This window comes from Bufo bufo, chromosome 6 (assembly GCF_905171765.1).
Source record: "Bufo bufo chromosome 6, aBufBuf1.1, whole genome shotgun sequence".
In the NCBI taxonomy this organism is placed as follows: domain Eukaryota; kingdom Metazoa; phylum Chordata; class Amphibia; order Anura; family Bufonidae; genus Bufo; species Bufo bufo.
In genome coordinates this window covers 347,495,032-347,519,543 of record NC_053394.1, presented here as the reverse complement: position 1 = coordinate 347,519,543, position 24,512 = coordinate 347,495,032, and the positions used below count along the sequence as shown (strand labels likewise).

The following is a 24,512-nucleotide window of genomic DNA, read 5'->3' as shown; positions in this document are numbered from 1 at the left end:
ACCCCAATCAGACCTCATATCAGCCCCCAGCACCCCCCACTGCCTCTCATATTGGCCCCCAGCAGCCCCTATTGCCTCATATCAGCCTTCTGCAGCCCCATTGCCTCTCATATTGCCCCCAGCGCCTCATTGTTAATAAAATAAATAAACCACTTATCTCTCCTGCTCCTGGACGTTGCGGCTCCTCTCCTCCAGCGCGCTCTGTTTTCCGACTGTGCTGTGAAGGCTGCGCACAGCATGAGATAACAGAGCGCAGTCACGCTGTGCGCAGCCTTCACAGCCGACAGCCGAGGACCAGGAAGCGGTGAGTACAAAGTCTTCACCGCTTCCCGGTCCTCCGGTACTAATGAGTGCTTCCATAATGGAAGCACTCATTAGTATTCGCCCCATAAGACGCAGGGACATTTCCCCCCCCACTTTTGCATATTATGGGGCAAAAAATACGGTATATATCAAGAGCCCATCATTCCCATTACAGGAAAGAGTTGCACAAATATATTTGTTTGTCAGGAACAATTGGTGCAAAAAATTGTGCAAAATTTATCAAAATCGTATGGTCATAGTACTTAATATGGTGGTTTTATTTTACAGAGATTTCCAAAACCACTCATGGATCCGGAGAGAAGGCCAAGAGATGAACCTCCAGTTCATCTTTATCACCCACATCAGATAAGTAAGTTATCAGTTATTGTTTCAATCCACAAAAATTACCAACTAAAGAATCAGAGAACTGGGATATATGGGAGGTCTTTTACTGGCCATTTTGACCTTCAAACATGCGGCGTCATCAACCTGAAGACATGCAGTTTAGTCAGTGTAGCAATGGTGACCAAGTTCTCCTCCTAGGGTATGTTCACAAGTCGGATTTTGCAGTGGGTGGCTGGGCTGCCATTTAAACCTGAGACTGCATGAAGAAAGGACTCTGCTGGAATCCATCGCCGGTGTCTATTCACAGTTTAGCCCAATCTAAAATAAAAAAAAAAGACATTACAAAAATAATTTAAAGCTAAAGTACATGGAATAAAGTAAATAAAAAAACAATGTGATCCAAAGATGTCATTAGCGTTTATATTTGTTTTTGTTTGGTGTTAATCTCTGGAGTCCCAATAGTGTAAAATATTGAGACACTGGTCGGATTGTGGAACAAAGCTGGCTTATACACAGGAGAAGACAGCTATCTCTCTTGATCCTCTGATACATATGCATGCTTGGCTTGGCCGAGGTGTATATGTACTGAAAGCCAGACACCACTTGAATGTCAGTCTGAGAGACTGCATAGACTGTATATAAAAAAATGGTGCAAATTGTGCAAAATGTATCAAAATCTTATAGTCATAGCAATTTGATCCAGCATGTCCGATCCTTATCATCCTCAACATCACTCATCGGGGAAGAGTTAGAAGACCACCATATACACTAGATGGTTAAATGAAATTGGCAGGTTCGGCCAATACTTCCTAATGTGTATGGTCACGTTTATTGAAATTTATATGCTAATAGTAAATGACAGCAACCCATACTGAAATGACCATTTGTTAAAATACAGTCAGGTCCATAGATATTAGGACATCGACACAATTCTAACATTTTTGGCTCTATACACCACCACAATGGCTTTGAAATAAAACGAACAGGATGTGCTTTAACTGCAGACTGTCAGCTTTAATTTGAGGGTATTTACATCCAAACCAGGTGAACGGTGTAGGAATTACTACAGTTTGCATATGTGCCTCCCACTTGTTAAGGAACCAAAAGTAATGGGACAGAATAATAATCATAAATCAAACTTTCACTTTTTAATACTTGGTTGCAAATCCTTTGCAGTCAATTACAGCCTGAAGTCTGGAACGCATAGACATCACCAGACGCTGGGTTTCACCCCTGGTGATATCTCTGCCAGGCCTCTACTGCAACTGTCTTCAGTTCCTGCTTGTTCTTGGGGCATTTTCCCTTCAGTTTTGTCTTCAGCAAGTGAAATGCATGCTCAATCGGATTCAGGTCAGGTGATTGACTTGGCCATTGCATAACAATCCACTTCTTTCCCTTAAAAAACTCTTTGGTTGCTTTTGCAGTATGCTTTGGGTCATTGTCCATCTGCACTGTGAAGCGCTGTCCAATGAGTTCTGAAGCATTTGGCTGAATATGAGCAGATAATATTGCCCGAAACACTTCAGAATTCATCCTGCTGCTTTTGTCAGCAGTCACATCATCAATAAATACAAGAAAACCAGTTCCATTGGCAGCCATACATGCCCACGCCATGACAGTACCACCACCATGCTTCACTGATGAGGTGGTATCCTTAGGATCATGAGCAGTTCCTTTCCTTCTCCATACTCTTTTCTTCCCATCACTCTGGTACAAGTTGATATTGGTCTCATCTGTCCATAGGATGTTGTTCCAGAACTGTGAAGGCTTTTTTAGATGTCGTTTGGCAAACTCTAATCTGGCCTTCCTGTTTTTGAGGCTCACCAATGGTTTACATCTTGTGGTGAGCCCTCTGTATTTACTCTGGTAAAGTCTTCTCTTGATTGTTGACTTTGACACACATACACCTACCTCCTGGAGGGTGTTCTTGATCTGGCCAACTGTTGTGAAGGGTGTTTTCTTCACCAGGGAAAGAATTCTTCGGTCATCCACCACAGTTGTTTTCCGTGGTCTTCCGGGTCTTTTGGTGTTGCTGAGCTCACTGGTGCATTCCTTTGTTTTAAGAATGTTCCAAACAGTTGTTTTGGCCACGCCTAATGTTTTTGCTATCTCTCTGATGGGTTTGTTTTGTTTTTTCAGCCTAATGATGGCTTGCTTCACTGATGACAGTTCTTTGGATCTCATATTGAGAGTTGACAGCAACAGATTCCAAATGCAAATAGCACACTTGAAATTAACTCTGGACCTTTTATCTCCTCATTGTAATTGGGATAATGAGGGAATAACACACACCTGGCCATAGAACAGCCGAGAAGCCAATTGTCCCATTACTTTTGGTCCCTTGACAAGTGGGAGGCACATATGCAAACTGTTGTAATTCCTACACCGTTCACCTGATTTGGATGTAAATACCCTCAAATTAAAGCTGATAGTCTGCAGTTAAAGCACATCTTGTTTGTTTCATTTCAAATCCATTGTGGTGGTGTATAGAGCCAAAAAAAAAATAGAATTGGGTTGATGTCCCAATATTTATGGACCTGACTGTACATGCTGTTCATTGGTGTTGGGGATATGTATGTTTGTGTATATAGAATGAATCTGGTAAACAGTTGAAAAGAATTAAAAAAAATTGTGATATTTACTGATTTTTATTTCCAGACAGAGGAGGTCAACATCATCAACACAGAAATGAAGAAAGACGGCAAGAATTAGTGGCAGGGCAACGTGTTCAAAGAGGTGGTGGCAGAAATATGCAGCAAGCTGGTAGGATGCGGGAACAGAGAGCTGGTGGTCAACATGAACTACAAGGCGGTGAACCTGTAGCTGGGAGAAGAAATGGCCAACGTGCTGGAGAACAAAATCAACGTGGTGGTAGACGAAATGAGCAAGTAGGAAGGGGACAAAATCGGCCTAGGGGTGGTGGGCAGCATGTATATGAAGCTGGAAGGAACAATCAAGAAGTCGCTCAAAATCGTAGACAGTATAGGCCACCACAAGATAGAGAACATGGAAGAGAACAGCAAGTTAGACGTTTGGGCTATAAAGCTCTAGAAGGACTGCTAGAAAAGGATCCTTCAGAAGTGGTAATAACACTGGCTGCACATTCTGGTCTCAATGATTTGCTGTCATCCAATGAAATGAGGCCGGATGTTGTAGAGCTGGTGTGCAAGGTGCTCTGCAGAGCATGTACAGCTAGACTAGACAGGCAGAGTGTACAGCATCTACTTGGACAGGTCAAGTCATCCTCATTCCTCCGCATCTGCCTCCCACACTATATAGTTGGAATGATGACAGAGGCTGTGCCAGAGAGAAGACATCGTTATCCGGATAATATCTTCAACATACTGAGTCTCCTTCAGGAAATCACCAGCATTTTCCCTGCCAGTAGCTTGCAAGAAACCTCACTGGTGGTTTCTCTTATACCTGGCTCTATAAACGCTTTGCGTGCCTCTGGAGTAAATGTTGGAGAGAATGTAGAGCAAAGTCTTGAGAGAATATCAAATTTAATACAGCACCTTCAGGGTAGGAGGAGAGAGGGGACACTGTGAGTGGACACACACATGGTTCTTGGGCCAGAGATTGCTGTAGAAGACTTTAGAACCATGAGTGTGTATCCTGATTATGAAGAAATTCACTTGAACGAAAATCCTTTTCTTAGGCCAAATACTTTAAAGAACAAATATGAATCCACTGAACTTTACCTGGACACTCATTTCAGACTTTTGAGGGAAGATTTTGTGCGACCATTAAGAAAAGGGATCCAGGAGATACTGATGCATCATGAAGACAGAGGGTTTCGCAAAATGAAGTTTGATGACATTCGAATTTACTTTGACACACGTGTGGTGGCTCCCATATGCACACATTCTGGTATTATCTACAAAGTGCAATTTGATATTACACCAATCAAGAGTATTCGATGGCAGAACTCCAAACGTCTGATATATGGGTCTCTTGTGTGCTTATCTAAAGATAATTTTGAAACCTTTCTATTTGCTGTGGTTTCTAATCGTGAAGTAACAGAGTTGGAGAAAGGTGAAGTCCAGTTGCAATTCAGTGAGCAGAGCAGAAGACTACTTGCAAGAGCACGTCCAACAGATTCCTTTATTATGGTGGAAACAACAGCATACTTTGAGGCATATCGCCATGTCTTGGAGGGGTTAAAGGAGATGAATGTCCAGGATGTACCCTTCCAGAGATATATAGTATCATGTGAGAGGGATGTCCGAGCACCACGCTATCTCAATGCTGGTGAGCAGTATAACTTTGCCTGTTTGTTAAATGAAGACGTTATAAATTCAACTATGGAGACCAAGATAAATGTTCTGAATCCACGAGAGTGGCCATCTAAAGAAATTCTTGGCTTTGACGAGTCTCAAATAGAAGCTGTACGGCTGGCACTCACCAAGGAACTTACCATCATCCAGGGACCACCAGGCACAGGTGAATATCTAAATTAAACAAGAAATAGAAATTCCCAAGCCATTATCGGACATTTACAGATCTGAAAACATTAATCTGAGAGATTATTTCTTCTTTTCTTTCTTTTAGGCAAGACATATGTGGGACTGAAGATTGCACAGGCTCTACTTACTAATACTAATGTGTGGCAAACAAATGGACATTCCTGTCCCATCCTTGTAGTCTGTTACACAAATCATGCATTAGATCAGTTTCTGGAAGGTATGTATAGATTATAGAGGTTGTTGAATTTACAGCAGAGGAATATATATGATGTTTCTTAGCTTTAGGCCTCATTCACACGACCGTTCCGTTTTTTGCGGTCCGCAAATTGCGGATCCGCAAAACACGGAAGCCTTCCGTGTGCCTTCCGCAATTTGCGGAACGGAACAGGCGGTTCATTGTAGAAAGGCCTATTCTTGTCTGAAAAACGGACAAGAATAGGACATATTATATTTTTTTTGCGGGAACTGAGTGCTGTCCGCATCTTTTGCGGCCCCGTTGAAGTGAATGGGTCCACACCCGAGCCGCAAAAATTGCGGCTCGGATCCAGACCAGAACAATGGTTGGGTGCATGAGGCCTTATTGGGTGGATTTGGCATCGGGTAGGTAATACTTTTGAGAGGGTTACCTGGTGCCTAGTGCTTGGCGGAATGTTTCCTGGTTTGAAGTGGGAATGGGAGGTTAGATAGTTTGTCTGGTGTCTAGTTAGAAGGGTAAGCAGATTAGCAGTCATCTGGTTGGAGGATAGTTGGTACAGTTAAACTAATGTATGGTGAGAAAGTTGGTTTAGCTGATATCTGGTAGGGTGGTTGAGTTATCTAAATATCTGTGTGGGGTGATTGGGTGAGCTGATATTTGGTAGGTGGTAGGGTGATTAGCAGGGCTGGTCTTAGACAAAATGTGGCCCTGGGCAGAATTAAAAGCGGGGCCCCAAATTCTGAAGTACTGTCACATTTATTCACTTGACGCAAGGGGAGAAGTCACCGCCATGGCCAGGGGAGCACCCAGGAATTTTCTTTAGGGGGGGTCTGAAAGGCAAAAAAATGCGGCATGTGTAGTGCGCTGTGCTAATTGAATTTTTCAAAGCCCCCTTTATATTTAAAAATGCAGGGAAAGGGTGTAGTGTGTTGTGCTGATTCTTTTACTTGGCGATTGTAAAAGGCCTGCAGGAAAATAACAATGCGGCCCATTATTAAAAGCCCCTCCTACATATAATAGGCCACTCCCAACAAACACTGTACAGCTGACATTCTATAGTTGCGGCCTGTCTCTACACATCATACGGAGAGGGGAGGGTCTGTCCTGGCTGCACTGCCTGCTTATATAACAAGCTACAGCCAGGAAGCTCCTCCGCTCTCCTCCCTCCCCTGATCCTGCTCAAAGCCTGTGGTTCCCCCCACCATCTGCCACCCGCCCGTGGCCTACTGCCCCCCTTGACCGTCCTCACCCAGCTCTGAATCCTCCTTCTGCAAATGGCAGGGGGAGGAGCCGGAGCATCTCCTCTCCTACATAGCGCCACATACCTCTTACATCCAGTGATGTCACCTTTGTTGTAGACGTTGTCTTTCCTCATCTTCTCCATTCAGACCAGACCGCCATGATGATTTTTCAGCCATCTCCCATCTCTGCAGAGATTAACAAACAGACATTAGTTTCCCACATTTCCATCATCTTCACATCTTCTGAACACCCTTTCCTGCCACCCCCAATACTGTGCCCGCTGTGCCCCCAATACTATACTACAAAAACAGTCCCCCTGGAAATACTACTACCACACAGATAGTGCCCCCCTCAACAATTATTGGCACACAGTGCTCTAAAAAAATAACTGCGCCCAGACACTAATAGTATAAAGATAATGTCCCCCAAAAATTATTGTGCTAAGCTGATACTGTGGCAGGGTGCCCCCCAAAGTAACAGGGCTCCCCAAAATAGAAATAATTCTCTGCCAGAGCACACTTAGTAGTAATAATGCCCCTATAGTGCCCATACTAGTAATCATGTTCCTCATAGCCCCCCAGTATTAGCAAAGCTCCGCATAATACCTCCTAGTACTAATAATTCTCCCTACAATATGACAGTACATGAAATACCCCCGCTTAGTGCCCGCTGTTGAGCTAATGTCCCCATAATGTATGCCAGTATAAAATACCCCTATATAGTGCCCCAGTAAATGCCCTCATAGTGCTCCTCTCCCCCTTCCCCATAGTGTCCCCCATAATATGCCAGTAAAAAATGCCCCTTCTAAGTGCCACCATATGCCCCAATAGTGCTCCACTCCCCCATAGTGCCGCTCTCCCCTATAGTGCCTACCATAATGTGCCAGTAAAAAAATGCCCCCTTAGTGACACCAGATGCCATAATGCCCCCATAATGTGCCAATAAGAATAAAGGCCCCTTTAGAGCCCCCACTTCCCCTTAGTGCCCCCAAATAATGCCCCTATAGTGCAACCAGATGCCCCATAGTGCCATTCTCCCCTATAGTGCCCCCATAATATGTCAATAAAAAAAAAGCCCCTTTAGACCCCCCAGATGCCCCCATAGTGCTCCTCTCCCCCATGGTGCCGCCCCATAAAGTTCCACCATATGCCCCAATAGTGCTCCACTCCTCCATAGTGCCGCCCTCCCCTATAGTGCCTCCCATAATGTGCCAGTGAAAAATGCCCCCTTAGTGCCACCAGATGCCATAATGCCCCCATGTGCCAATAAGAAAAAAAGGCCCCTTTAGTACCCCCACTTCCCCATAGTGCCCCCAAATAATGCCCCTATAGTGCCACCAGATGCCCCATAGTGCCGTTCTCCCCTGTAGTGCCCCCCATAATGTGTAAAAAAAAAAGCCCCTTTAGAGCCCCCATAGTGCTCCTCTCCCCCATGGTGCCCCCCAAATAATGCCCCTATAGTGCCACCAGATGCCCCATAGTGCCGTTCTCCCCTATAGTGCCCCCCATAATGTGTAAAAAAAAAAAAAAGCCCCTTTAGAGCCCCCATAGTGCTCCTCTCCCCCATGGTGCCCCCCAAATAATGCCCCTATAGTGCCACCAGATGCCCCCTTGTGCCGTTCTCCCATTAATGTGTAAAAAAAAGCCCCTTTAGAGCCCCCATAGTCCCCCCCCCCATAATGTGCCAGTAAGAAGTGCCACCTAAAAAAAAAAAAAGAGTACCACCAGATGCCCCATAGTGCCGTTCTCCCCTTTAGTGCCCCCATAGTGCCAGCTCCCCCCCCCCTCCAAAAAAAACAAAACAACAAAAATAAAATAAAAAATACACTGATACTTACCTCCATCAGCAGCGATGCGATGCAGGCTCTTCCGGCCTGTGTCCCTGCTGTGTGCTGCCCGGCTCAGGCGCGTGATGATGACGTCATCTCGCCTGAGCCGGCGTCTGATAGGCTGCAGGCATTAGTGCCTGCGGCCTATCAGAAGAACAGGGGAGGGACACGCCTCTCCCTCCCCTGCCGCAGCACAGCACAGGCATCTGTATCGCTGTCCTAAGGACGGCGATACAGATGGATTAGATATGGAGATGAGCGCTTCCACAATGGAAGCGCTCATCTCCTAGTACTCCCACCGCCGCGGCCGCAATTACATCCAGGGCCGCGCCGCCTGTGGTGATCGGCGGTGCGGCCCTGAAGGATGAAAAATTTTTTTTTTCGGTTGGTTGTTCTAGGGGGGGTCCAGACCCGCTGGACCCCCCCTGTAGGTGCGCCACTGGCCATGGCCCATGATTGGTTGCAGGCAGCGTCAAAATGGATGATGACATCCAGGGACCTGAGCAGAGCCGAGAGCCAGTGTCAGTAAGTAGGTAAGGGCCAGTTCACACTTCAGTTATTTGGTCAGTTATTTCCATCAGTTATTGTGAGCCCAAACCAGTAGTGATAAGGTATAATGGAAGGATTTCCTCCTGTTCTGTGTTTTTGACCCACACCTGGTTTTGGCTCACAATAATTGATGGAAATAACTGAAGTGTGAACCTAAGGGCTCATGTAGACTGCCGTTGCCCGTCTGCAATATATGGGCACCGACCGTGTGCTCATCATATCATGGATGCGGACCCATTTGCTTGAATGGGTCCGCAATCCAGAAAGAGCAGTGTGGAACGGAGGCCCAGAACCCCACGGAAGCACTACGGAGTGCTTCCGTGGGGTTTCTCTCTGTGCTTCCGCACCACAAAAAAATAGAACAAGTTCTATTTTTTTTGCGGTGCAGACGGATCACGGACCCATTCAAGTTTAAAGGGTCTGTTTTTGTCTGCGGCAACTGCACGGATGGTGCCCGTGCAGTGGAGACAGCATACTGCGGTCCACAATGCACAGAAGGGTCGTGTGCATGAGCCCTAAGTGCGCTTTCCTTAGCAAGTTTGCCCAGGAGACCTGCTTAAGGGCTCATGCACACGACTGTATGGCTTTTTCAGTGTTTTGCTGTTTTTTACGGATCCGTTGTTCCATTTTTTGTTTCCGTTTCCTTTCCGTTTTTTCCGTATGCCATATACAGTATACAGTTATTACATAGAAAAAATTGGGCTGGGCATAACCTTTTCAATAGATGGTTCTGCAAAAACGGAACGGATACGGAAGACATACGGATGCATTTCCGTATGTGTTCTGTTTTTTTTTGCGGACCTATTGACTTGAATGGAGCCAAGCACAGTGATTTGCGGACAAGAATAGGACATCTTCTATCTTTTCACGGTACGGAAATACTGAAACGGAATGCACACGGAAACACTTCAGTTTTTTTTGCTGAATCATTGAAATGAATGGTTCAGTATATTTACCGCATACTGAACACAAAAAACGGCCAGTATACTGAACGCAGTATACCTAACCCTGTTAATAATCAGAAAACACCTGAAAATAGTCTCTGTTACCAGTGCTCTGTATATGGAGATAATGTGTTCTCTGCATTCAAAGTAAAAAAGTAAATAACGAATATAAAGAAATCTGCAAAAAAAAAATGCAAGTAAAAATGAAAAAGTTTTTGGGTGGATTTCTTTATTTACTCAAACACTCAATGGCATTGACTGTTGGGTGAATAAAGGAATCCACTTGTTTCACTGAAGTCAGAATGCTGCCTTTCTTCCATAATGGTAGATACATAGATATATAGATAGATTATAGGTAGATAGATAATAGATAGGTAGATAGATATGAGATAGATTACATTATATTTAGACAACTGTGTTCCAGGCAGCAAAAAGTAAAAAAAAAAAAACAGCTACAGTGGAGGGAGGGAGGGAGGATGCAGAGGATAGGTCCTGTATATTCTCGGCAGGTTTCTCCCCTCCCGCTAGTCCGGGGTCTGGACTTCACCTATCAGGGCACATCAGCTAACAAGCAGCCCTTCATTTATTGCAGCACAGAGAGAGGAGAGAGGGGCAGCAAATATGTCAGGTCCTAAGAGGGTGACATTCTGAACTTACCAGTGAATTTCGGGAGAAGGCTAGAGGAGGCTACTACACTCCTAGTGCAGGGCCTCCGGTGAGAGAGAGAGGAAGGGGCGGGGACAAGGTCTGTCTGACCGCTGTGGAGGCGGGAGACCAGCGCTCCTTGCTGTGCTGTCTGTGCTCTTCTCAGGTGCAGCCACCAGCTCTCTTACACATCTGTCTGGGCAGCTCAGCAGGGGGCCACATTTAGGGTTGGGGGCCCTGGACAATTGCCCTGTCCCCCCCCCCCCCCCCCAACACCAGCCCTGGTGATTGGTATAGATGAGATTTGATGGTATGGTAGAGTGGTTGAGTTATCTGACGTCCAGTGGGTTGGTAGGGTGGTTGAGTTATCTTATATAAGGTTGGGTTGGTTGAGTTATCTGATATCTGGAGGGTTGGTTGGGTTAGCTGATATCTGGTGGAGTGGTAGGGTGCTTGATATTTATAGAGGATATTTGGTGGGATGGTTGGGTAGTTGGTTTAGCCAATATCTGATGGGGTGGTTAGGTGTTGGCCAGGAGGACTATAAGGCTACCTTCACACTAGCGATAATATTTTCCGGTATTGAGATCAGTCATAGGGTCTCAATACCGGAAAGAAATGCTTCTGTTTTGTCCCCATTCATTGTCAACCCTGCCAGATCCAGCAAAATCGCTAGTGTGAAAGTAGCCTAAGTAATTTAGCTGAGTATCATGCAAGGGGTGGGGGGTACGGTAAGTGATATTCTGTGTTACCAGGTGATCAGATTTAGGTAATATTTCTGCTGCCTGGAAATGAACAACTTTCTGCAGACTGACAGATGTACAGTGCTGGCTGCCTGATTATAATTATTATACAATCATATGCTTATTTTTTTTTTAGGAATCCACAGGTTTCTGAAAGCAGGAATTGTGCGTGTTGGTGGACGCAGCAGCAGCGAGATTCTAAAAAAGTTTAATCTCAGAGAACTAAGAGCAGGTTCGAGGCTGCAGAGAAACGATCCAATACACATACGGAGAGCAATCGGCGAAGTGAGTTGCGATAATTTTCTATAATGCTCATTTTCATGTCTTTACATAGGATGTAACCAAGATAACATAGAGAGTGTGAATTACAAAACTTTCAATGCCCGTAAAGCATTTTTTTTTATATTTATAATTTTTTATGGTTTTTAATTTCAGGCCATAAGCAAGATGAAGGAATCAGAACTAAAGCTTCACGAGGGGTCACAGCTCCTACAGTGTGCAGCTACTGGGATCATTCATGAAAGGTTCCTGGAGAAGTTCATAAAGGATAGGCACCTGGACAGTCTACTTAACATCATGGTAAGAAAAATACATTTTCCTGGGTTCATATTTCTTATGTAAAGTTAAAGGGGTTTTCCGAGAATTTACTACTGATGTCCTCTGGATAGTTCATCAGTATCTGATCAATATGATCCAACACCTGGAAACCCCGCCGATCAGCTGTTTTTGAGAAGGCAGCGGCACTCGCAGTAGCGCCACAACCTTCTATCAGCTTTCCCTAGACCACGTGACATCCCGTTCATCGGTCATAGCCTAGGCACAGCTCAGCCCCATTGAAGTGAATGGAGCTGAGCTGTGATACCAAGCACAACCGCTAAGCACAACAATGTACGGCACTGTGCTTGGTGAGCAGACAGAAGGCCTCCGCACTACTGAGAGTGACGAATGCCTTCTCAAACAGCTGATCAGCGGGGGTCCCGGGTTCGACCAATCCAGAGGAGAGGTCATTAATAGTAAAGTCTCAGAAAACCCTTTTTAAAAGGCACACAAGGGGTAAAGAATTGTCCCAAGGGTTATGGTAAGAGGATAGATGAAGAAACAAAAACCTTGCCCCTGGGTCCGAGATGGGGAAAAAGCACTATAATAGGTGGCTCACATTGACCTATCTATGGGCTCACCTCCTTTCTGGATGGTGGGAGTGCTTTTCTAGAATCCATTGCATAATAGAATAGTGGTGTTGCTCTCATCAGCTGCTCATATATTTTGATTTTCTAAATATTCATTGATCTTGTTACTTTCTTTTGTTGCTCAGAATGATGAGGATTTCTTTTTCCCAACTGGGAAGACTTCAATAATCGTGGAATGGCTTGGTTTGGGGATCCTTCCTTTTACCCAAACAATGGACCCAAATGCAGCAGGTAATGTAAAGTTACTACTAGGGATGAGCGAATCGACTTCGGATGAAACATCCGATGTCAATTCGAATAAAATATCGTTCTAATACTGTACGGAGCAGGAGCTCCGTACAGTATTAGAATGTATTGGCTCCGATGAGCCGAAGTTATTGCTTCGCAAAGTCCCACGAGACTTCGCATAATAACTTCATAAATTAATTTGTACTGTAAAAACCATTTCTCGAACTCGGGTTTGGTTCCAACCCGAGCAAAAACTTCGGCTCATCGGAGCTAATACATTCTAATACTGTACGGAGATCCTGCTCCGTACAGTATTAGAACAAAGTTTTATGCGAATCGACTTTGGTTGTTTCATCCGAAGTCGATTCGCTCATCCCTAGTTACTACAAGTGAATAGTGAATGTAAATTAAAGGGAATCTGTCACCAGCGACCTCCCTGTCCAACTGTTTATATAGACACATAACTGTGGTTCACCTGGTTATGATACTTTTTCTTAATATGAAATTAGTCCCATTGCTCTTGGCACCCAAGCTCCACTCGTTTCTTCGGCCCGCCCCTCCCAAACTGCTTTGATTGACAGGTCCAGGCAAAGCAGTGATGGAGGGGCTGGCCATATAAAAAAGCGGAGCTTGGGTGCAACAAGAGCAACAGTGATGCCCTCATTGCAACAAATGCCTAATTTGCATATTAAGAAAAAGTATTAAAACCTGGGAACAGAACCTCAGATAAACAAAAGAAAAACTGTGGTTTAAACAGGCGAACCACAGTTCATGCAAACAGTTGTATAGGGAGGTCACTGGTGACTGATTCCCTTGAAGGAAGCTATAAAGGGTGCCCCATAATATAAAAGTTTCCTAGAACCAAACCATTTAGGTGTAATTTTCGGTGCTTTCAAGGTCATAATTTGAGGATATACAATAGGGAGAATCCCTGATGCAACCATCAATGGGTTTTACAACCCCCCCATTACTTATTTACAAACGGTTTATAGTGGAGGCCCCTAGTGCAATCTCCAGACTCTCACACGCTGACCCTTCCCTGGCTCCCTCCAGATGGTTTGCACAGGCCACAATGATAATGTCTCAACACTACATGTGACTGCAACAACCATTTACTGGCTGCAGTGATGACTTCACTGGTGTCACCTTTATAAGCCAATAACTGGCTGCAGCAGTCACATGCCATGTCATTGCTGGAGCCCGGTAAGACTGGCAGGGGACCAAGGACATTTTGACACAGTAGTGATAAATATTTACAGGGTCAAGGTCAGTATTACTCCTTTTGTTATTTTATACAATTGTAAGCCTTTCGTGAAAAAATAAATAAAAAATAATGGATTTGGAAGAACCCCTCAAGGAAATCCCCAAAACATGACCTTTTAGCGGAAGTTGAGAAATGGGGTTGAAAAACACTGTTCTGCTAACTTTGATAGTTAAGGCATGCTAGAGTTTTACCATAGATGGAGCTCTGCTAGTGGAGAGACCAAACTGTGTACGTAAATGTCCCTTTATTATGACAATTACATCTAAGAGTTGTGTAAAATCTCACTAGGGTGAGCTGGGAGATTAAAAGAGGGCCTTCATTGGGTTTGAAGGTCCTTCATTGGGTTTGAAGGTGTTTGGTGAGCCCAATGAAACCAAGCTGGAAACTAAACCTCCGCAAACATCAAAAGGAGTGCATAATCAACTCTAATCCTCTTTCAGATGAACCTGAACCTGATAATGTAGAGGAAGAGGAACCAGAGGAGGACCTGATTGATATCCAAGAGGAGGCTGAATTAATTCAGGCTGAACGTATGCTTGATGATGATCAAGATGAGATGGGAAGACCTAGAAGAAAGAACAGGAAAACTGAGGAAAACGAAATGGCCAGACTAATACAGGCCATGTCATTAGACAGCAAGGAACCACAGGAAGAGCAGGATCCTGAGGGGGGCTGGCAAGTAAGTATAATGAGAAACAACAAAATATATAGAGAGACATAAGAACATGCATTTGCTAATAGAAACATTTTCTGTCAAGATGACACGGGACCAGAAAAGGAAGAGAAAGCAAAAGGTAAAGAATGAGTTACGGAAATTAGAAGTGATAACAGAAGCCGAGGTTGACCAAATTACAGATCTGTGGAGTCTGGACCTAAATACACGCTGGAAGCTATACAGGTAATAGAGGAGGTCAGGTTAACACAAGTTGTCAATATTTACCGCCTTGATCTAGACTGTCGCCAGTAACTTATATTTCATACAAATTGAAAGGAAACACTACTCCCTATCCATAAGTTCAGGAGCAAGAACAATTGGGAGATGTTATCAATAGCATGAATGCATTCAAAAGAGTGTGAGCACTACATTCATCAAGTGCCTACTGGTCCGACCATTGGGAGTTTTCCAGAGGTGCGGAAAAAGGAGGCAAAAAATAGAACAGTCATGTGGTTCTTCAGAAAAAGGTGGACTCTGATCACTGCTGTTTAACGCCTTAGAGGCCTGGGACAATACTGACCAAAGCATCTAAAGGGTATGTCACGATGTGTGACACCCCCATTAGCTGCCCGCAATTTCATAGCAAAAAGCAGTAAATTTGTACATAAATTTGGTATTGCTGTAATTGTACTGACCCACAGAATAAAGGTAATCCACTGCCAGGTGAATAGTGCAATATTTAAAAAGTACAAAGACAATGTAGTGTTTTTTTTTCCATCCCACCCAGAAAGAATTAGAGGGATTGGCCACCATATATATTACTATGTTCCTGCTAGAAGTTAAAGGGGTTGTCCAGGATTTTTAATATTGATGACCTATCGTCAGAATAGGTCATCAATATCAGATTGGCGGGGTCCGACACCCCGATGATCAGCTGTATGGGGAGATGGCGTGCGATGAACCCGTGCCGTCTCCCTTCTCCTGTTCACTGCTGTATGTCTATGGAACAGCAGCGGCGGGCAGTAAGAGGGAAGGGAGACGGCACATGCACACTGTGCTTGCCGTGTTCCCGTAGAGCTGACACCCAGCACCCCCGCCGATCTGATACCGATGACCTATCCCGAGGATAGGTCATCAATATTTAAAAGCCCAGACAACCTGTTTAAGAATGAATTACTCAGTTTGCAGTGATAGTCCAAATGGTTGTCAGCAGTTAGGGGTGTTGCCCCTGCACAGTTTGATACTACCCAATCAGTGCTGCCAGTGTCAGACTGTGCAAGGACACCGCCGCCAACCCCCAACTGGTAATGCCTATCTGGACCTTCATTGCAAAAACTGCTAATAATTCATTCATAACTATTATTCTAGCAGGAATAACAAAGGAAAGGCACAACATGGAGTCATAATGCTAGACGCTCCAGAATTGTTCTTAAGACTCCTCTTTAACTTCTTTCCATTCATTTGTGTCAAGAGGTCCCTAAACATTTGCAGGCGACTGTCCCCAATACCACGTAAGCCACATTCAGTGCTGAGCGATGGTTGGCAGCCACATTCAAGTCTTCAAAGGAACCCGGAGAATGCAAAATGACAAAATTTCTATTTGCAAAGAAAATATTTCGCTTTTGACTGGCATTATACCACCCAAACTGGCACTGTTCTGGGGACTGCATGTTAGTAATCTGGTTGATATGGATGTATCATATTATAGCAAGTCCATATAGTTACAACTCAGGGCTCCTACGGCGAGCCACACAGTGGGGACTTTGAGCCATGAGGAGGTCCTGAGCGGACCTATTCTGTAGGGGTTACTGAACCTGCCATATTTCTTTCAAACAACAGACATTGGATACAACTCTACCAGATGGATATTCGACAGAAGATTCTGGTTCATGAGCAGAATTATCAGGACTCAGCAGATCGCTTAATGGAGCTGAGACAAAAGCAGGACTTGGACATCCTCAGTCATGCTACAGTGATTGGCATGACCACTACAGGTCAGTGAGCTGGTCTTATACATGGTCATTGTAGGTATGCTTGTCGTGCAGTTCCAGTAAACAGTACTGTCCTTCCATGGCATAGGCGCTGCAAAATATAGACGTATCCTGCAGGAGGTGGGGGCGCGCATTGTAATCGTGGAAGAGGCAGCAGAAGTTCTGGAAGCTCATACCATAACCACTCTCAGCTCGGCCTGCCAACATTTAATTCTCATTGGGGACCATCAGCAGGTACGTTCAAGCACACATGGGAGGTCGATGGCTACACGGTATGGACACTAGAGGGATAAATGTATTATTGGGTTCAATGGGAGCTGTATAAATCTCTATGCAGGGAGTGCCCTCTAGTGGCAGCTGTAGAGAGACAGAACTTTATTGGCTGTGTGAAGGGACGCAATGGATTTGGAGCTCTCTAACAGTAAAACATAGCTTTGACCCCTACAACCAAAAATTGGGCCTCATTTATTATTAATATATGCCCGTTTTCTGGTGTGAAAAAGTTGCAAACTGAACAATTTTTGCTGACACCACTGCAAAAAAGTTTGAGTAAGTGGTGCTTCGCCACTTTCCCAGAAAGGGAGCGTGGTGAGGGAGGGGCCAGCAGCCAGGTGCCCGACTGCCAAAGGCCATGCCTAATTTATGATGAGGCATACGCCTCCTCATAAAAAGGTGTGGCCTCTGGCAGCGTTTGAGGTTATCATGCACGGGTATACACCGCCAGTCTATCATGAATCAGGGCCTTGGTCTCCTGCTTGAGACTACCAGCAGAGTATAACCCTGCATACTGCACTCATGGGCGGGTATAACCCTGCATACTGCACTCATGGGCGGGTATAACCCTGCATACTGCACTCATGGGCAGGTATAACCCTGCATACTGCACTCATGGGCGGGTATAACCCTGCATACTGCACTCATGGGCGGGTATAACCCTGCATACTGCACTCATGGGCGGGTATAACCCTGCATACTGCACTCATGGGCGGGTATAACCCTGCATACTGCACTCATGGGCGGGTATAACCCTGCATACTGCACTCATGGGCGGGTATAACTCTGCATACTGCACTCACGGGCGGGTATAACCCTGCATACTGCACTCTGGGGCGGGTATAACCCTGCATATTGCACTCTGGGGCGGGTATAACCCTGCATATTGCACTCTGGGGCGGGTATAACCCTGCATACTGCACTCTGGGGCGGGTATAACCCTGCATACTGCACTCTTGGGCGGGTATAACCCTGCATACTGCACTCATGGGCGGGTATAACCCTGCATACTGCACTCATGGGGCGGGTATAACCCTGCATACTGCACTCTTGGGCGGGTATAACCCTGCATACTGCACTCATGGGCGGGTATAACTCTGCATACTGCACTCTTGGGCGGGTATAACCCTGCATACTGCACTCATGGGGCGGGTATAACCCTGCATACTGCACTCATGGGCGGGTATAACCCTGCATACTGCACTCATGGGCGGGTATAACTCTGCATACTGCACTCATGGGCGGGTATAACTCTGCAAACTGCACTCTTGGGCGGGTATAGCCCTGCATACTGCACTCATGGGCGGGTATAACCCTGCATACTGCACTCATGGGCGGGTATAGCCCTGCATACTGCACTCATGGGCGGGTATAACTCTGCAAACTGCACTCTTGGGCGGGTATAGCCCTGCATACTGCACTCATGGGCAGGTATAACCCTGCATACTGCACTCTTGGGCGGGTATAACCCTGCATACTGCACTCTTGGGCGGGTATAACCCTGCATACTGCACTCTTGGGCGGGTATAACCCTGCATACTGCACTCTTGGGCGGGTATAACCCTGCATACTGCACTCTTGGGCGGGTATAACCCTGCATACTGCACTCTTGGGCGGCTATAACCCTGCATACTGCACTCTTGGGCGGGTATAACCGTGCATACTGCACTTCTGGGCGGGTATAACTCTGTATACTGCACTCATGGGCGGGTATAACTGCATACTGCACTCATGGGCGGGTATAACCCTGCATTCTGCACTCATGGGCGGGTATAACCCTGCATTCTGCACTCATGGGCGGGTATAACTCTGCAAACTGCACTCATGGGCGGGTATAACTCTGCATACTGCACTCTTGGGCGGGTATAACCCTGCATACTGCACTCATGGCGGCACTGTGGAAAATGTAAGCGTGTACTTTCATATAATTGGTGGCCTTGCCAAGACATCCGAGACTGACTGGACCTTAACCCTCAAGCTCATCCTCCTTACCTTTCCCTCAGCTCAGTCTTAGTATAAAGAAAACATAAAAAAGTTGTCTTATTCTCACATTTTATTACAGCTACGGCCAAGTGCCAATGTATACGACTTGGCCAAGAACTTTAACCTGGAAGTGTCACTGTTTGAGCGTCTTATTCAATCAGATCTACCGTATGTTCGCCTCAACTACCAGGTAAGGGCAGCATCAAAAAATATCCTCCATCATCTGCACTTTATTGGATCCTGTGATGTATGTAATTGTGACCATCATACCAGTGTCTGTAAGGAAGGGGACATTTCTCATTAATACTGTCTATCATTCCTCCTAGCACCGCATGCGACCTGAGATAGCGAGACTATTGACTCCTCACATCTACAGCGAGCTGGAAAATCACCCATCTGTACTAAACTATGAGAACATCAAGGTGAGGGAGATACAACCTTGTTAACACCATAAACACAGCGGTTGCTTTGTAGGTTTTAGATCACCTTTTCTTTATGGGAGAACTTTTGGTATGCAATAAAAACCGGTTTACAGGGCTTGGTCCCCGAACAAAACAGCTCCGCTCTCTCTGCAAGTGTGGCACCCTCTCCACTTTGATTAACAGGGCCATTCAGTGTAAAGGTCATAATAAATGAAGCTTATCTATTGTATAATGAGAAGTTCTGCAACTTTCCAATATACTTTGCGTTTCAATTCCTCACCATTTTCAGGATCTCTACTTGCTGTCAGTGAAAAGACCCCATCCCGATCATGTCCTCCTGATACAGATGCATAACGTGGTATTATGTGTATCAGGGTGAGGCTGCACTGTGCACAAAAACTGCAACTCTGATCAATTTTATTGCTAATTGACACCAATTTGCGTTTTTTCCCCCCTATCCCTGATAAATACCAGCAAATACTGTGCCCTATAAATCCCATTGCAAAACTGCGCTTATTAGAAGTACGCCCGCATGCAGTTGCGGTTTTTCACATCAGCCACTATGCAGTTTATGGTGACGTTTTTTGAGCCAAACACAGGAGTGGATCCAATATAATTCCTTTCTATTCTTCCTTCATTTTGGATCCACTCATGTAAATGTGTGAATCCAGCCATGTACATGATCAAGATGGGTTTTCACTAACAGCAAGCACAGATGTTGAAAACTGTTAGTATATATGGAAATTATAACTGGTGTATTTTCTACAGAAACAGCGCCTCTCTTGTCCATGGGCTGTGTCTGGTATTGCAGCTAAGCCCTATTCAAGTGAAAGGAGCTGAGGTGTAATACCGGACACGTGCAGGGGCATACACAGATATCACAAGGCCCCATAGAAAAGCTCAGTGCTCAGGAATCTATACAGGTACCATTGAACTCAATGGCAGCTGTGAAGTCTCTATTCACTGAGCTCCACCTAGTGGTGGCTGCAGCTAAATTCTGTGTGTTTATGTCAGAAACAAGAGGAGGAGATGCACCAGGATCCCTCACCATGGGCCCCAGAGTAGCTGTGTGGTCTGCCTCCATGACAGTGGCATACCTCCAGTGGAGGCAGACCATGCAACTGCAATGGGGCCCAGGGGAGAGGTGGCCCAGTCTTTTTTTCTCCTCCCGATGTAAAAACACAGCATTTTCATGCAGTCACCACTAGGCAAACTAGTGCTAACAGATGATTACAGTAACTGTATATTCATAGGTACAGAGCTCCCCCTAGTGGTGGCTGCAGGCACCCAGCTTTGTAACTGAAGGGAAGCAGGAGATTTATCAATGTATTTATGCCATATTTCTTGAGAAATGCATTTTTTTTTAATTATGCCAAATTGTGTGACTTTTTTACTCCAAAATAGGTCCTAAAGCTTTTGTAAATGACCCCTATGTATCACCAATTCCTTCCTTATAATAATTTGGTTTTTCATTTCTCCCACTCCAGGGGGTTTCAACGAACCTCTTCTTTCTACAACATGAATTCCTGGAGCAAGAGATCCATGATGGGAAGAGTCACCAGAACAAGCATGAGGCAGAGTTCATCGTGGAGCTGTGCAAGTACTTTCTACATCAAGAGTATAAGCCGTCCCAGATCACCATCCTCACCACCTACACAGGGCAGCTGTTCTGCCTTCGCAAGCTCATGCCAACCAACATTTTCTCTGGAGTGAAAGTGCATGTGGTCGACAAGTACCAGGGAGAAGAAAACGATATTGTTCTTCTCTCACTGGTCCGTAGCAACAAGCAAGGAAAAGTTGGATTCCTTCAGATCGCCAACCGGATCTGCGTAGCATTGTCAAGAGCTAAGAAAGGGCTGTTCTGTATTGGCAACATGAAAATGCTGGGCACAGTGCCCCTCTGGAGCCGCATCCTTTATACTCTACGACAGGGGGGACAAGTCGGAGATCAGCTCATGCTTTGTTGTCAGAATCACCCTGACACCCGTACACTTGTCAGTAAAGCCAATGATTTCAAGAAGGTACCAGAAGGAGGTTGCACCCAAAAATGTGATTTCAGACTAAACTGTGGTCATGTGTGTACACGGGTATGCCACCCATATGATCCTGAGCACAAAGAATACCAATGTAACAAAGACTGCCAGAAGGTGTTGTGTGCGGATGGACATAGATGCAAACGAAAATGTTCTGTGCCCTGTGGACCTTGCATAGAGAAAGTGGAGAAGCTTATGCCACTATGCGGTCACCAACAAATGGTGCCATGCAGCACGTCTGTAAATAAGTTCTGTTGCGCTGTACCATGCAGCAAGCTCTTGAGATGTGGTCATCCATGTGAAAAGCTTTGTGGGGAGGAATGTGAAGAACGCTGTGACAAAACAGTAAAAGTGCAGCTAAAGTGTGGGCACAGTCAGGAGGTTCAGTGCTGGCAGAAACGGGACATAGAGTTCGGTATGCCAATAAAATGCAAACAGCCCTGCCGGGTTAAGTTAAGTTGTGACCACACCTGCCGTGGCACATGTGATACCTGCCACCAAGGTCGATTCCATGAAAGTTGCCGACACCCATGCAAAGCTATTTTAGTCTGTTCACATGAATGCAAAGGAGCTTGCACCAATGAATGTCCACCATGCAGCAGGCCCTGCCAAAACCGATGCGTCCATAGCCTATGTAAAAGGAAATGTGGAGAAACCTGTGTTCCATGTATGGAGCCCTGTAACTGGAGATGTGAGCACTATGCTTGCAGCAAGCTTTGCTCTGAGCCTTGTGACCGCCCACCATGCAATGTCCCATGTACAAAGCCACTGAGATGTGGACACCCTTGCATTGGTCTGTGTGGTGAGCCCTGCCCTAAAAAGTGTAGAGAGTGCCATAAGGAAGAGGTCAGTGAGATCTTTTTTGGTTTTGAAGATGATGACGATGCCCGCTTTGTGCAGCTGGAGGACTGTGGCCACATTTTTGAGACTCAGGGTATGGATATATACATGAACGGCGGCAATGACTCCGAAGAGAGTGTTGCAATCAAATTCAAAGTGTGTCCAAAATGTCAGACTCCAATAAGGAAGAACCTAAGATATGGGTCAGCCATCAACAAAACTCTGGATGAGATTGAGAAGGTCAAGAAAATGATAAATGGGGCAGAGGATCTACGAAATGAAACAAAAAACAGACTCTTAAACACTCTACAGCAGATGGTGGATGTCAGAAGAAATTTTCCTGAGGAATATTCAGAGTTAAGAGAAGGATTGGAGAATTCAGATGCACCCCTCAGAGCATTGCTCAGCTTAGAAAACAAGATGCTGTTCTATCAAAGAATAGCCAAACTGTTCATCAACATAGCTAAAGTGGATGATGTGGAGAAGAAGACACTGAAGAACAGCTTGCTAGAAATAAAGAAGTGGTTGGAAAAAACACGTTTGTTTTTCACAGAGCAAGAACTTTCTGATCTACAATGTGAACTGATACGTTTCAGCTACCTTCAAGAATTGCTCGTAGGATGTAAAGAGGCCAAGTCTAGAATCACCCCAGAGATCCGTAAAGAAATCGATGTAATAAGAGATGTTTTGGAAAGAAGAAAAAAGTTCACAGAGGAGGATCAAAACTTTGTGAAGATGAAACTTAAAGAGTTGATGAAAAACCTTCCACGCTCAGGACTTGGGATTACAAATACCGAGAGAGTTATGATTGTGGACGCCATGGCCCTTCAGAAGGGTCACTGGTTTAAGTGTCCCAACGATCACGTCTATTGTATTACAGAATGTGGGGGGGCAATGGAGCGTTCCAGATGTCCTGAATGCAATGCAGTCATTGGAGGAACCAGTCACAATCTTGAGCCAACCAACAGATTGGCACCAGAAATGGATGGTGCTCAACATGCTGCTTGGTCTAACACTGCAAATAACTTGCAAAATTTTGAAGGCCTTAGGGATCTTCTGGATTAACATACCACCTACTTGGAAAAAACAAAACAAAAACTTTTTGGACAGCTGTAAATGGATGTCAAATGCTAAGACAAGATAGACTGCAGCTGCATCTCCCTCTTACCCTCCCTCTTGTGCTGTAGTGCAAATGAACTTTTTAGTGACTGAAACAACATTTCAAAAAGTCTACAGGCAAGAAAAAGGGAAATACAGGACATTGGAGCTGGAGGAGACATCTGACAAACTGATTTATGCAAAAACATTATAAGTATGCTTCAAAATTAAGAAATATGCAGACTGACATTATATGCTGCAAGTATGGCTTTTGGTAGAACCATAGGTCCCATCAGAAAAAATGACTACAAAAACAGAACAACGTGGATCTACTGTAATAAATGTTCAAGATTAATCAGGGAATTAAGAAACGCACAGCAGAATATTGTATCAGGTATTATGAGCACTGACACATGTATGAATATGTCCTGCGTGAGTATTGTATGGGCTCATTCACTTAGTCTTCTGCTCAAATATAACATCGGCCATGTTTTTATAATATTATACAATGCTTCATGACGTACATTTTTTTTCCATTGTGATCTTGCAGGTGCTGACAGAGCAAAGAAAAATGGAAAGAAAAGTGATCAAAAAGTTGCATGTGCCCCAGGATAGGTCATCAATATTAGATCGTGGGGGTTCAACTATTGGCACCAAACATGCACAAGCGTTTTAAGGGGTAGCTTTCTTTCAGGGGATCATCCTCACAGATACGGCTTCCGGACACCAGGTTTAAGGTCTAAACAGTGCATTTATTGTGGCACACCAGCAAAAGCAGAACAACAAAACAATAAACACTCGCCCGTCCAGGCTCTAACTAATACATTAACGTCCCTGACTCGCCTATTAGGTACAGTTCACACCCTGTGAACCGATGCTGCTTTCCCAGCCAATGTCCCACAGCCTCCTGGCTGTAACAAGCTCAATGTCTCTTGTGGGGGATTGGGGCTCAGTAGTCTGCCTGACTATGGCCCTGCGAACCTCCCAGGCGTCGCTTTGTCCCCCACCTCCTGGCTGAAACCACACATCCAGAGCCTCTGCCAGACTCTGCTTCCACACTCTCGAGGATCCCACTCTCCACCCTCTCTTACTCTGAGGTTTCCTTTATTTTCAGGTAATTGTGGCAACTGGTATTGCCTCAGGCATGGCAACTGATGGGGAAGATATGGAAAATCCTGACATACACCTCCCCTAACAGCCATGAGGCCTGTCGCTGCCTCACAGGGGTCATGTCGCTCGTGCCAATGCTTCGTCCTCCTCAATGTTTGACTGGAGGC

The 24,512-nt window shown here is 45.1% G+C and overlaps 1 protein-coding gene across 1 annotated transcript in view; it reads left to right on the top strand.

The window, feature by feature from the left end:
- Window positions 1-23,801, top strand: part of ZNFX1 (zinc finger NFX1-type containing 1) — a 39,083-nt gene extending 15,282 nt beyond the window's left edge. Inside the window, exons 2-14 of the mRNA XM_040437971.1 lie at window positions 592-673; window positions 3,307-5,091; window positions 5,200-5,331; window positions 11,398-11,546; window positions 11,697-11,840; window positions 12,574-12,679; window positions 14,381-14,619; window positions 14,699-14,838; window positions 16,435-16,589; window positions 16,675-16,820; window positions 18,922-19,032; window positions 19,169-19,264; window positions 20,752-23,801. Of these exons, the coding sequence (XP_040293905.1) occupies window positions 4,209-5,091; window positions 5,200-5,331; window positions 11,398-11,546; window positions 11,697-11,840; window positions 12,574-12,679; window positions 14,381-14,619; window positions 14,699-14,838; window positions 16,435-16,589; window positions 16,675-16,820; window positions 18,922-19,032; window positions 19,169-19,264; window positions 20,752-23,202 (4,752 nt within the window). The 5' untranslated portion in view covers window positions 592-673; window positions 3,307-4,208 and the 3' untranslated portion in view covers window positions 23,203-23,801. The remainder of the gene's footprint in view (window positions 1-591; window positions 674-3,306; window positions 5,092-5,199; window positions 5,332-11,397; window positions 11,547-11,696; window positions 11,841-12,573; window positions 12,680-14,380; window positions 14,620-14,698; window positions 14,839-16,434; window positions 16,590-16,674; window positions 16,821-18,921; window positions 19,033-19,168; window positions 19,265-20,751) is intronic.
- Window positions 23,802-24,512: the final 711 nt, after the last annotated feature.